At 41.5% G+C, this 14762-nt stretch overlaps 1 protein-coding gene across 1 annotated transcript in view; it reads left to right on the forward strand.

The window, feature by feature from the left end:
* LOC126852645 (uncharacterized) overlaps nt 1–14762 on the forward strand; it is a 70648-nt gene that overhangs the window by 34840 nt on the left and 21046 nt on the right. Inside the window, 14 exon segments of the mRNA XM_050597639.1 lie at nt 1–1072; nt 3874–3972; nt 5251–5298; nt 7218–7417; nt 7652–7847; nt 8017–8118; nt 8391–8530; nt 8717–8789; nt 9045–9080; nt 10186–10330; nt 10532–10637; nt 12030–12062; nt 13042–13152; nt 14693–14745. Of these exon segments, the coding sequence (XP_050453596.1) occupies nt 1–1072; nt 3874–3972; nt 5251–5298; nt 7218–7417; nt 7652–7847; nt 8017–8118; nt 8391–8530; nt 8717–8789; nt 9045–9080; nt 10186–10330; nt 10532–10637; nt 12030–12062; nt 13042–13152; nt 14693–14745 (2414 nt within the window).

Raw genomic sequence — 14762 nt, forward strand, 5'->3', positions numbered from 1 at the left:
CACGGCGACTCGACGGCGAGAAGAGGCTCGTTGCCGCAGGAGTACTTTGTCCAGCAGCTCAAGTACATCGAGCTGTTGGAGGAGCAGCTGAAAAATGTGATACTGGCGGAGGAGGAGGAAAGGAAGGCCTTCGAGGAATTTCAAACGCACTTTCATCGTACGAAAGGGGACGATGACGCGAGGAAATCGTCCATCGAAGAAACTGAGAAGAAAAGCAGCGTAAGCTTCGAACGCAAAATTCCCAAATTTCTTGATGTCCCGGATGGGACGACGGACGGAAAATCCGCGGAAAATGAGCAACAGAAGTATACTCGTAGCCATGAGGAGAAGCGCTTCGAAAATAATACCTGTCGAAGCGAGCCGGAAATTCAGAGGGAACAGTGGCGAGAGAAATCGCGGAACGTGGAGAAGACTCGCACGGAGACGATCGATAAAGCGGGGAGCCGGCAATTTTCAAGAAAGGTATCTCACGAGAATGGCATTCACGAGGAAACCTCGGAGAGTATCGAGCGTGAGGAGTGTCACGTGATCACCCAGACGGGAAACGTGAAGAGACTATCGGAGAACGGTACGTCCGAACGCGAGGATAGAATTAAAGAGGAAACGCGAACAACGGAGAAGCCGAGGAACACTTCCGGGGTGTCTAACGAGGAAGAAACTCGATCGTGCAAGAAGACCGTCGACGTCGCGAGGAGACCGACAAGGTTGCCGACGAACGGCGAGGCGTTTCGTCAACGGATGTACGACGAGTACGTCGACAAGGTGCTGGAGCGGCAGGAGCGGAAGAGTCACAAGGTCGTGAAGATTAGCTCGCGCGAGGATATCGGCCGTAAAACGGACGGCGACATGAGCGCGATGGCGAGGGAGTTCATCGAGAAGGCGCGGAACCGATTGAACAAGTTTGGGATTGATCTTGACGAGAGCGGGACGGATCGCGAGGAGGACGAGGCAGACGTGATTAACGCGAAATTCCTGATCGACGGCAAGGAGCTGCGGGACGCGTCCGGCAAATTGCCGAAGCACCTGCGGGAGTTCCTGAAGATGTCCACCGTGTCGGACGACGACGAGGGCGGTGAGTGAGTTACGGCGAATGGAATGGGCAATGGATTTTGCTGTGTTGCTCGTCGTATTGCGAGATATGATTGGTGGCGATTGATGGCTGTTCAGAGTGTCCCGTCCAAAGCCGGAACGATCCGGATTCTGGATATGCCGAGGAGAAATGATCCTTTTGTAACAACCAACTAACGTAGCGCGCGCATCTTGTCTCGACGTTTGTAGATGTCTTAGTGTTTGTCGTCACTAACGATGTTGATGGTATTATGCTAATTCTCTCTCTCTCTCTCTTTCTCTCTCTCTCTCTCTCTCTCTCTTTCTCTTTTTTTTCTCTATCCGCCCGTGGCCGTGGTGTTGATAACACGAAGAAATTCTTGAGCGCAGGAGAAGCGAAAAATATGAATTAATTTTCAATTAGTTTTAATTAATCTTGTATTTTCTCATGTAAATTCGCGGCGAGCATGGGATCGACATAAAAAGATCGGAGAAAATAATAATAATATAATAATATCGTCTAATTGAAGCACTTGAAATCTCTTAAAAATTCCAGAAGTTTTCATCTTTTCAATTTCCCGTGTGACAAGATCGAATTATAAAATTTAAAATAATACCCTAATTAATATATAATTTATAAGATTTATCGAATATCAGGGATTTTCGTATTCGACGAACGTACGCTTTTCTCAGAGCTATCGTTTTAGAACTTCCTCAATAAGGAAGACGTGCGGTAACGTCGGAACGGAAATCACATTATCGTAAATACGTTTTCCTAGACAACTCTCCGACGGCGAAATTAGTTCTCGACGATAAAGCGGAAGCGCGTCGTACAACGCGAATCTATTCACGCAGCATCACAAACGCGCGGTCCAGATCGCGTTCCGGTTCTGTAATCCGATTAATATCCCGTCTCGAAATCGCTCCCGTGTAAATAATAAATAGCGCTGTATCGCGAGATACACAACTAACGCGACATTAATAAATATGTATTTACGCGCTATTTTTTATTATCGGCTCCGTCCATGCGCGTCGTGTCGTTTGGCGCAAAGCGGGATTTAATATTCTGTGACGTAAATCCGATCGATACGCGCGCGCGCGCGCGCGCGCGCGTGTGTGTGTGTGTGTGTATGCGTGCGCGGGCGTGGACATATATTTGGGCATTTATTCCGAGGCGAGATCGATTCATCAAAGCGACGCAATGGAAAATTATTGTATTAACATTCGAGCTTGGACTGCGTTCACCGCTCTTGTCCAACGTGCGGATAATGAACCGCGACAGTTTGCGCGATAACGAATATCAACACAGTGGGCTCGGAGGCTATCAAATTGCGTCACGTCGTTTACGTCTCGATTCTCATGAGCGGTTCGATTAGCCACGGAATACTTAATCACGTCGCGTTATTATATCGAGTAATGTATTTTTCTATTTTTCTCACTTCCCTAAAGAGTGACGATGTAACGTCGAAATAACGTAGTATTTTTCGAAGACTTTTCGCAGACATACAGAAAAAAAGAGTTATTATTATTAGTAATTAATTCTGGTCGACACGACAAATTTTTTAAACATTTATTTTGACTCGAAAGAACGACATGCGCGGATAAGTGCTGGATCGCGATTATCGTCCCGCGCGATTCAATCGTGGCGTGTGTGTGATTCATGGAGGATGAAAATCTAAATATAAAGCTCCGGTACGCGGAGACGAGAAATAGGCCACTCGTTCGCGGGACGTTTCGACTCGTTGAAGAACCACCGTGTTTTTCGGCTATTTTGAATCATTCTCGCGACGTTGGCCTACTGGCCCGCCCGTTCTAAGATCGCTTGTCGAAAAGGTGTGCCTCAATCCACTAATAATAAGTATATTGCCATTTGATGCATACTCAAGCTCTTGTTGGTGAGATTGGAAAACTCCGCTTGAGAGATTCCTGTGACACTTTTCGATATTTCCATGTTATATTTTTCCTCTTAAGAATTGATTTGTTTTTTTTTTTTTTTTTTTTTTTTTGAAGAAAGAAATTTTCTTATTTTATTTTATCAAGAAAGTGACTTGTAAAAAGTAAAATATAATTAGCAGCAACAAGATGACAATTAAATCCTCCCACTGATTTCGATTGTAACTGTCTAATGAATTCGTCGTCTTCATATTTCAGCTGCAAATTGCTTCTTCACATATTATTACATTATATATTTCGCTCGCTCTTTCAATATGTCAGCTTGTTCAGCTGATAATAAAAATACTGCACATACAAATAAATTGCAATGCGCGAATGCATGTTCAATTATTTTGACGCCGATTAACTCTCGCAACAATAATATAAAGGTATATATAGAGATATTAGATAAAATAATAGACATTCGATACAAAGGTCATCCGTCTCCATGCAACATTGTTAACTTTTATTGACGTATTGCCAGCCTGTTCGCCTATTATCATTAACTGACTGCTGGTTATTTGTATTTCGTAAGTCTAGTGAACCTTTCAACGCGGTTACCGAAGCGTTCGTTTATTTTCTATTCTAACTTTAGCACGAAAGTTTAGCCACAGCGCGCGCGTCTCGTCGAAGTTAAATGTGCGAATTTAGGCATTCGTCTATGAACACGAGTGGATTTTTTGTATTCTAATACCGATATACTTAGCCATCTTTTTTTTTTCTTACGAAGAAATGATAAATTTTTGATTGACAGAGAGATTACGTCGAGAGATTCCTTTATCCTTCGCTCTAATACACTTACAATGCGCTCTCCGCTCGAGATTAATTTATCGTAAAACTTTATTTTCTTCTTTTTTTTTTTGGGTGGATGTGGGCATGCTTTTTTAATCAAAGGGATTGGCTGCGGTAAGGCAAGAGACAATGACAGCGACTGTCTGCTGCACGAGATTGACAAAGCTTTGAAAATCAGCAGGGGATTTCTACTTGAGCAAGGTGCGTTTGCAATTTCGCTTGATTACTGATAGCATGCGTTACACATATTTTCTAAGACGCGTGTGTGTGTGTGTGTGTGTGTCATTTTCTGATACCCTGCGACAAAAGATTAACTGTGGAAAATCCATACCAGAAGGATTGAAAATATCTTAGATGAATCGTCGAATTATATTAAATCCCCAACGTTCCTTTGCTTATTATATTATGACAGTTGAAAAGAGTTCGAACCCGCATTCATCTTCCAAGTGTGAACGTATATGCGTTCATATGTAACGAGCCCCGCGCTAGTTGGCGCGGTGGACACGAAATTCTGTATACAACAGCTTTCGGGCGACGTCGACGTCGGCGTAGTGAGCGGCGCGGCGTCGAGCCTCATCGGCGTCGCGACGCTCCTCAGTCGATTGGCACCTACCGTGCTACTTTCTCGTACCTCGCCGAGAGGGGTGCCTCGTCGAAATATCATTGCGGCGTCGCCTCGTCGTGATCGTAAAGTGATAATGCTGGAGAAAAGTGAGTGATGGTTTCGGGAAGGTTTCCCCCGAGTAACGGGGGATAAGACGTGGATTTCTTCAACAGGTTGTTTCCCCGTGAGCGCGAAGAGAATCGGAACGCAATCGTGTTATCGAAAAGATTCAAATTATTCAAATTGGATCTAGTTATTCCGTAAATTGTCGAGGAAATTTAAAGGAAAAAAGATATGAAGAATATTTCTGGATTTAATCTCGCTACGTAAACAATTATTTAATTTTTAGATATTAAAGAAATAATTTTAGAGCTTGAATAACTTGGGTAGAATCTGGTTTTAGTATTTGCAAATTACTTTGATCAATTCACGAAATGCATTTGGTGCTGCTGGTACGTTGCACTTAGTCTTTGAATAAATAAGGCAATCCACTTCGCTTTGTCCTTCCTTCTGCGCTCGTTTCGTGGCAGTTCATCAAGATCGCTTTTATATTAATGAATCGCGACGGTCTCGTCGTGAAAGTAACTTTGAAGTGCTTTCGAGATGATTTTGGATACGGCGTATAATATAAGCATCGCGCAATGTTGACGCTGACCCGCGATAGGCATCGGGTTATTCCGCATTGATAGCTAGAACTTAAGTTTTCAAAAGAATTCTTCTTGCGAGCGCAAACAAGCGAATTAACATTATTATAGAAAAATTATTACAAGATATTACAAGACTGAAAAACGTCGCGGTAGATAGAGAAACTTAACTTTTGAAATGAAGAGAATCTCAGGTACATTTGTTGACAAAATGTCGTTTCATGCTTTCAGAGAACGTTATGTTTGCGCCTACGTTTAAAGCCTCGTCAGCTAAACCAGGTAAACCTGCGCGAGGACTGTGTGAAATTAACATATGCATTCTCATGTTGCGTTGAACATATATACATTTTGCATAATTATCGAAAATATTATTTAACTTATTAGTTGATATTTAATATTATTTATTGTTATGATATAGTTTCCTACCACAATATCCCTTTATTAATATTTTGAATAAAATATTAATTATATATAATTAACATTTAATTATTTAACATTTAAGAGATAATTTATTTACTTTTTAATTAAATATCAAGCTTAAAACGTTATAAATAAATGATAAATACAATATGATAAGGAAAATGGGATTGTCATTGAAAATATGTATTACGTTAACAAACCCATCTAGGAAGTGTAACAAAATTAATTACATATAGGGCGTACCCGCATTGTGTGTATGTGTGTGTGGAGGGACGGGGTAACCACGTGTGTTCTTAACGACGGCATCGTAATTAAGTTTTTGTGTGGCGTGTATGCGTGCATGTTTCGAGTAACGTGTATATTCTCATTTTGTAATTTCTTCAAATAAGACCATAAGGTATGTGCGCATTAAAATTTCAGGACATGTTATTCTCGCGGCATTAATGTTTCAGCTGATCGCACCACTGGTTGTCAGTTACAAATAACACGATCGATTCATGTTTCAAAAACATGATATTTTTGACATTTCCGACAGCCGGTGTTGCAACAACGTCGATTAATCGCATGGACGTCGACGCAATTAGTGAAAATATATGTACATGCCCGTTTATATCGTAAATTAATTTGCCTCATTATTGATTGGCGTATCTCTCTAATCAGAAAAAGATATATAATAAAATCTAAATCAGTCGTAGAAATAAAAGTTATTCAAAAATATTTCCTTTATCGAGCAGGTCGATATTTTTTTTTTGTTTTTACGATCTCGGATCTTTCATTCGCTGAATTCGCACGCAACACTCTGTTGACGTGTCGTGCGCAAAGTGCGTGTCGCTCCAGAAAATCGTGGTATTGTGTTGACGTTGATCCCGGCCAATTGTAATTATGCGTGTCTTATAATGGCCAGGACGCCCACGCGAGTTTCTAATTTTATTCCCGAATGAAACGCTCCTGATTTCCCGTTGTCGCGCGCGAGAAAGAGAGATACGACTCAGATGCAAATTGGTCGACAAGTTCAATTCGACGACTATACGCTGGCTGACTCATCGCGGCAGCCCAAGTATCTTTATCGGGCTAATGTTATCTCCCCATTCGATGATCACACCCGCTAATAATTCCATTTATGACGCCAGCGTTACGACAGATTCTTCCTGATGTACGGAGGTGCGCGATAACAAGTTGCTAAAGTTTATTTTTATATGCCAAGTTATGAAATAATGGTGCGCGGATAAAAAAACCAACTGAAAACCATCTTTATAAATACTTTTTGCACCTAATTTTATTCTAGATTCTATAAATATTTGAGACAAATTAACATAAACATTAGAAGAGAGGCTTAATAAATCGCTTACGTCAACGGATCGTTTTTAAATTGTTTTAGTCGGGTTACTAATAGATAGCGATGTAGCAAAATGCGGGAAATGGCAGGGGAAAAAGATGATCCCTTATGTAATGCGTCCCCCCCCATGTGCCAAAATTAGCATCGCGGCGATATACATTTCATATGTTAGCTTTAGCGCCAATCTACCAAATCCACCATCTGTTTCAAGAGCAAAGACCTTTCGACGTAACATTCTTCATTTAGGTGTTATATCTGGGGGGTTAATCGATATCTATTACAAATTATGAAACGATAAAGTCGATTTATAGCGACTAATGATACATTTAGTCTCTTTTCGAGACTGTTATCAAGTTTGACAATAACCTGAGTGCTAATTATTAACAACTTCGTCGTATATCGATAACCCGTTTTTCTCAAGAGCCGAAATTCTCGTTGCCAGGCGTTTGGTCGCCAGGACAAACGCCAGCTGGGAAGGAACCGAGCCCCGTACGAACCAAGGAGCCGCAAAAGAACGAACCGATTCCGCCAGTCTGGACCCCGGCCAGCGCCGGCGCGAGCCCCGTCGCCGAAAGAAAAGAATTTCGTCCCGTGCCATTCGAGAGTCCTGTACTGAGCCGGAAGAAGCAACCGAAGGAAGAGGTACGGTTAATTAATTACGTCAAGACGGCAGCTATATAAGCGCGAGAAGTCCGGGGACTTGCTTAGTCAGAGGGTTTAATTTGATGTGCTGGAATATCCAATCTGGATAACATCATTGGAGAATTGAAAACTAAAAAAAAAAAAATCTTTTATTGCAACAATTTTTTTTTTATTTATACGATCAAAAATTGCAAAAGTTTAGGAAGAAGCTCTTATGCAAAGTTCCTGTTTCAGGAGGCGCCTCCTCCACCTTGGAAAAACGAAGAGGAGAAAAGGACGTTGAGCTCGCGCAGCGTTTACGAGAGTAGCAGCACCTCGCGGATCGTGAATTCGCACTCGGCACCATCCCAGGGATTAAACGCGCTCGCGTCCGCGCCGCGCTTGCCACGTGCTCAGAATCCGACTATCACGTTACTTCAGAAAGCGAGAGGTCAGCGTTTCTTACAAAAATCTCTCAGTCTCTTCTCCTCGGAGGAGGAACTTCGAAGAGAGAGAGAACACGAACAAAGATATTAATAAAAGGAATGAAGGAACACGATTTCTTCTTTCTTTCGGTAAAATATTAAATCAATTGTAGCGCCATTGCAATTTTATTACAGAAGGACAATTGCCGAAAGGCGCGGCTTACTTGGAGGAGAGCGAGTCCATCGATAATCGTCCTTCGAGCGACGAAAGACCGTTGATTTCGCCGGGAGAAATAAGTAAGTACTTTGATTAAATCATGGAATAATTAGACAGTATAGTATTTTTAGTATTAAGAGAAATTGAATACAACTGGAGAAAAAAACCAATTTGCATCTACATCAAATTTGTCGGAACGAATCCGCTCGCACCGTCGTTTCTGTTTTCACTTCCTATATCGAGCTAACACTCGCTAATTAGCTGTGATAATCGTTTAACAAACATACGTGTTGATTTATCCGATATTGCGTACGCGAGTGCTAATTATGTCTTGCGAAATTGAATCGCTCAGTCTACACCGTGAAGAAAGAGTACGAGAGCGAGCCGGAAGCAGAGAATGAAGCGCCGAAGAAGATGGCCGATCTGGGCCCCCGGAAATTCGAGGGGATAGGCCCGGTGACTAAGGAGGGTATCCCTCTCGTGTTGAGATCGGTAGGTGTCAATAAAAAAATTTTCTTAATAAATCAAAAATATATCGACAAGTAGTCGCGATTGTCGTGCGAAGAGAAATTATTTATATCCCAATTAAATTGCACTAGAAAAGAGAGAGAGAGAGAGAGATTGCTTTTTTTCCTGCCACTTTTCTCAGTACTCTCGAAATCTCTAAATTATTTTTAGGAAGTCAAGGAGAATAATCAAGCGAAATGGTACAAGCGAATGTACGACTCGTTACATCGCGCGGATAAAAACGGTAAGTTCTCATTGCGTGTAATTACGTGCGTTGGCTATATTGCATATGATTTGGGAAAAAAATAATAATCGCGCACATCTCTTTATTATGCCACGTATATATTATTATTATTATTGCTGCGAGATAAAAGGGGGGAATTTCATGTCGTTCAAATAAATACTGTGCGCCGCTTTTGAATATTAATGCGTCTCCCGACGCAAAAACAATTGGTCAATTAATTATCGTATAATTGCATTGCGATTTCGTGTTTTCCAGATGACTACGTGACCGTAAAATACAAATCGAGAAGAGGTGAATATGCACATCCGCGCACGACTTGTCGCGGTAGTCGCGAATTGCGACATTGCTATACTAATATTATACTGAGCGTGGGCTGGCTGCGTAAACGCAGTAGCCGCTGTAGCTGCGATCTGTATAGCCACAGCGCGACTAATATCTGTATCTCAAATAAAATGTAACATAACTAGAGATGAAAAGAAATGACCTTGATTGCGAGATAGAATATCGCAAGAGCGGGAGAGAGGCCGCTACTTTTGTAAATCGACTAAAAAAAAAATGTAACAACCACATCCAGAGATGCTTTTTATGTAACGCAAGATAACGATAGCCGCTGTAGATAGTGACTGTTTAACAACCGCGTTTAACCGAGTGCGAAGATATTATTATAATAAACGATCTGCGACAAGTATATGAATCATTATCTTGTGACTCTTTTTACCTAACATCCCGCTAACAATTAACATTTGTCTTTTTTTTTCCCCCCCGGAACAAGACGAGAAAGATGCTCCTGCTTGGATTGTGTTAATCGATCAATGTTTATTGCTAATTTATGTTTTAACTTGTGAAATTCTCGATTCGCGTAGACGTCTCGTAGAATTGAAGAGTCTCGCAAGTACGAGCTCTCGCCGTATACATTAAGTCAAATCGGAATAGCTTGCCGAATTGGCGTGGATTCCTCGTGGAAAGTTTTCGAGTTGATTTGAAATTCTCACGTTCGATCTTTTCTGAACTTCATCTTAAAGATTGTTTCGCGGCACGAAGTCCATTCTTTCGCGACAGGAATTTAATCCTACAGAGAAGAAATTTAATTAAAGCTTTATTGCAGATATTCCGAGATTTCACATTTAATCTCAAAATGTCGATAATTATTAAATAATAGTAACGTAACGATATATGTATATATGCGTGTGTGTGTGTGTGTGTGTGTGCGTAACACGATATTTTGAGCATAACATTGTAGAAACTAAACCAAGGCAAGCATTAAATTGTTTGCGCTGTTAATTGAACGTTATTTGTAGCTAGAATTAAACGAAAGAGAGAGAGAGAGAGAGAGAGAGAGCTTCGGAGAATCGACTCTGAGAACAGAATGCAAAAAAGCGAAATATTTTTGTTTCAGGAGGCAGATATGGATACGGAAGCAGCAGCGGATATTTGAGTGAACCGGAACCTCGCGCATATTCGGATCGATCCATTACTCTCGATAGCCGTCGACGGCTGCGCAACAAAGAAAATGACTTCACTACGGCGACTATGCCCAGAAAGTAAGCGAGAATTTAGAAACTTTTCCCGCTTGTTTTCCTCTCCGGGAGGATGCTCATTTATATCCCCTTTATCTTATCGTGATTTCTTTAAATTAGATTTTATTGTCTTGGAATACTTCAACAGAGGAGAGAAAATAAAATTCGAAAAGCTTTTTATATGAAGAAGAAATTTATGACAAAGCAATTTATATTCTATTTTAGAAATGGGGCGCTGAGGTACTCGACGGAGATTTACAAAAATCAGCCTGGCCGCATCGAGGATTATGAACCAGGACGCTCGTCGATCGCCGAGAAGGAAGCTAAAGAGGTACGCACCACGCACTCTATCGCTCGCGATTCGAGACGCGATTAGACGAATCACCTGCCTATCATTAAATTAAAGCGCACTTTCCCATATGTAACATCGAAAGATTCGTTGATAAGGCACGTAGAGAATTATTTGTTTGTCCGAGGAATAAGAATTAATGAAACAATCAAATCTTCCGACCTTTTTCGCCCTGAGAAAAAGCCTCGGTTAACTAATTTCTACTAAAATAATATTAAAATAATATTATTTACAGGCAACGATAGATGTACATTCCTATTTTAGGGAGAGAAATATAAATAACGAATGTTAAATAAACACAATAAAAATAAAAAAAGTATTAGATATTGAATAAAGAAAGAAAAGTTTAGTTAACCATGGCAATAAAATCAATTGGTGCGGACGACTTAAAATTGGCCATCCATTTCTCCTGACCGCCTTCATCAAAGCATTATTATCGCGAAATTAATTGAGCGCCTAGTGTATCACTTTGTATCGCGCGAGTGTGACAGAGACGGTAGCAGAAAAATTTTTTTTTTTTAATTTTCTTATCGCGACGAAAATATCGCGCGCGCGATCGCGAAAGCTTGCCCGCGGTTTACCTGAACCACACACCTGAAACATGATCGTTTGAAATGGCTTTGCTTCTAGCCGACTCTCGACGCGCGGACGAGAAGGAAGGTAATCACCGTCGAACGTGTTTAAAACGAATTGCTTTTGCCGGCCAATTTTTTTTTTTTTATACGTTTCTTCCGTTTATTGACAGCTTTTCTGTTGGCGTCACGAATTAATTGATTGCGAGAGTACTTGCGCTCTCTCTCCCGCCGCTCTCAAGATGGTTGTGTTGCGTTTCTTTAATACATACACATATACACAGCGCAGACATTAAGCACACGCTCGCGCAGAGTCCCTCGAGAGAGAGAGAGAGAGAGAGAGAGAGAGAGAGAGAAAAGCTATAAAAATTTTATACGGCTTATATAAATTTTCGTTATTCTTCGTGATAAGAATTGCCTCTCGAGGCACTCTACGGTTTCACGTAGTACAATCCCGTTGATTTTTACACAGCTTTTGTAGCGTTGCTTGTAGTTTATCCTATGTTTAAATACTACGCCGATTTCCATCTATGATTGAGATACCAAATGATGAGCTAAATTTTTTTCTAAATTTTTTTGTAAATTATTTAAAAAAAAAATTTTGATATAATTTCTTTGATATATCTATTATTAGTGCTAGATTGTTTAGCTCTTTTTTTTTTAAATTTAGATAGAAAATGGCGAGGAAATCCAAATATACTGTTTGATTTTTTTTTTTTTTTTTTTTATATTTGAATCTCAATGTTTCGATAACCCCTTTTAGATGCATAGTATAACATCGTGTTTAATTCTATGATTCTAGTGGTGGGACGAGGTCATGGACATATTTGACGGGGTACGCCATTTTTATATTAATGCGTAGTTAAATAAGAACTTTCTTCTTCTCCCTCTCCTTCTTCGCTCTTCCTCTCTCTCTCTCTCTCTCTTTCTTTTTCTATCTGTTATCACTGGCACTCTTTCCTGTGGTAAGATTCAATTAAAATTAACATTTTCCATTACTTTGAAATTAACCTGGAAGCTTCTTTTTATAGAGGGATCTTATAAAGAATATCTTGTTTCTGCGTAAATCTTCTCTTCCTTTTCTGTTCTGTACATTGTAAATTCAGAATTATAAATAAGAATATACTTTGTCACGTTTTCTGTAGGATAGAGAATAATATTTATCTCAATTTTTTTTTTTTTTTTTTCAAAAAAATCGCGCATATTACTCGTTTGACGTGATCACTAAATTTTGAGATGTATTATTTGTGATTCAATCTTTGCAATATACAACACACGTCGTTTATAAAGTTAGTCAGCAAAGAACAACGACTAGCTATTTTTCTAGTCGCGGCTTAACGTCAAACGTGATAACTAACGGCGGCTTGTCGCGCTCCGATAATAATCAATGGATGCCCTTGCATGCAATGTCCCTCTGGAGATTTCCTAGATCTCGCTTAAAAAATATTGCAAATCTTTTCGATATCGATAACTAAATTGAAGCTGAATTCGCGGCGAAATATTATTGGAGACGCAAAAAAAAAAATTGTGCGTATCGCGATGAACACGTGCATCGTGCTCCATATGTTGACTTACACACAGTATATCTTTTTATTGCACTAAACGTCTCTCTTCCGTCTCGAATCCCTGTCCGTCGACGAATCATCCGGATCGACTGTCATCACACGATCGATGTCCCTGATCGTGCGTGTGCGTGTACGTGTGTGTGTGCGTGCTCGTCGATGTTTGCGTGTCGTGTCTGCTCGTATGTCATCCCCACACCGCTCTCCGTCCCTCTTCGATGACGACGATGACGACGATGTGCCGGATGATAGTGGCTGAATGAAAACGGACGTCCTCAGCACGCGCAGACCAGGATGGAGTCTTTACGCGGTGATGTCCGACAGTCCCGCGTCCTCAGCCTCTCCTATCGGCCGGAGGACAGTGTAAGGATACCAGCGATCAGCAGCAGTAGCAGCACGAAAAGCTCCGAGCTCGTCGGCAGCATGAGACGGCTGCGTCCGATGGACGGCAGCTCGACCGATCGTTCGATCGATCTGTCCTCAAGATCGCGCTCGTACCGGTCTAAGATTCCGGTCCAAGACCAGTCGTCTTTGATTCCCGATCCGAGCGATCGGTCGAACAATCGTCAGACCGCCGTCATCGGCAACGACACCGGGGTCGGTCACATCATCCGACCCCTGGAACGCGCAGCCGCCGCTGATCCCTGCTATTGGCACGCTGCCGGCATGACGTTGGACGGGAGATCCAAGAGCTTCGTGTTGCCGGATCGTTGCCCGGCACGACGATCGCATCCGGTCGGGATCGAGCGATCGGTGGTATCGCCGCTTCCAGCTACTATCGTGACGATCGCGTCTAGCTCGACCGGCAACATTGGCATCCAGCAGCAGCAGCAGCAGCAGCAGCATCAGCAGCATCAGCAGCATCGTTCTCATTACGGCTACCATCATCATCCTCATCATCACGAGCATCATCATCAATCGCATCGTCACCTTCATCAAGACCAAGAGCCGCAACAGCGTCCACCGCTCTCTTCTTCTTCTACTTCTTCTTCTTTTTCCAGCACCGATCATATCATGCTACCACCATCACCGACAACACCCTCCGTTATCACCGCGCAGTCGGCCGCCTCACGGGTTAGAACGGCTGCCACATCGTCGACAAGTAGAGTGCACGATGACGTTGTCCTCTATCTGCCTGTTCTGTCTGTCTCTGGCTATCTGGCTGTCACGTCACATCTCTCCTTTGTTTTATTTGTGTCTCTTTGTGATATATCTATGTACCTTTTGTATTTTTTTATGTGCCTGTTTTTCTACACCACACGTACATGTCGTTTCTCTCCACCGTTCTCGTTAAGAAAAAAATTTTTAATTGCGCTTTTCTCACATTTCGCGATATATCCCGAAAACACTGGAAAATATTTTAATACATTACTCGATTACGGCATGAAGTGCAAAGTTTTTTATTGCAAAAACAAATCATCAATCGATGAATGTGTGGCGATGTCGATTATTTAATTTTTATTACATGTAAATAATTATATAACAACACGATTTTTCTTCTGATTCATACAATTGCTTGTGTATTTCACAAACACATTTTGAGCGGCTGTTTTTATATTTGCCAATCTCATACTTTGACATTTGTATTGACGTTATACATACACTTGTTTCCTTCTCATTTACATTTTTCATACCTCCGGATAATGGATCATTAGCTTAATCCTCGCGCTTGTCTCTTTATATCCCGGCTTAGCATTACACGATTGCGGCATGATCTGCTCGATGTTATTGCTCGTGCAATTGCCGATCGAAAGCACCGGCTCTCGAATCCGATAATCGTATCTCTCGCGTTGTAATAAATTCGTCGAGTAGCATATGCGTAGCATGTTTCGTAGACGATAAGTGGCGATCGATGACTATCAAGGTAATGATAACGGTAACGATCCTTTCTCTCTCTTTTCAGCCTTTCGATCAGCGCAGTCACGCACGAGTCGCGGCCAAGCCGTATATAACTCAGTAAGTAGTTTAATCCG

Source organism: Cataglyphis hispanica, chromosome 11, assembly GCF_021464435.1.
Source record: "Cataglyphis hispanica isolate Lineage 1 chromosome 11, ULB_Chis1_1.0, whole genome shotgun sequence".
Lineage (NCBI taxonomy): Eukaryota > Metazoa > Arthropoda > Insecta > Hymenoptera > Formicidae > Cataglyphis > Cataglyphis hispanica.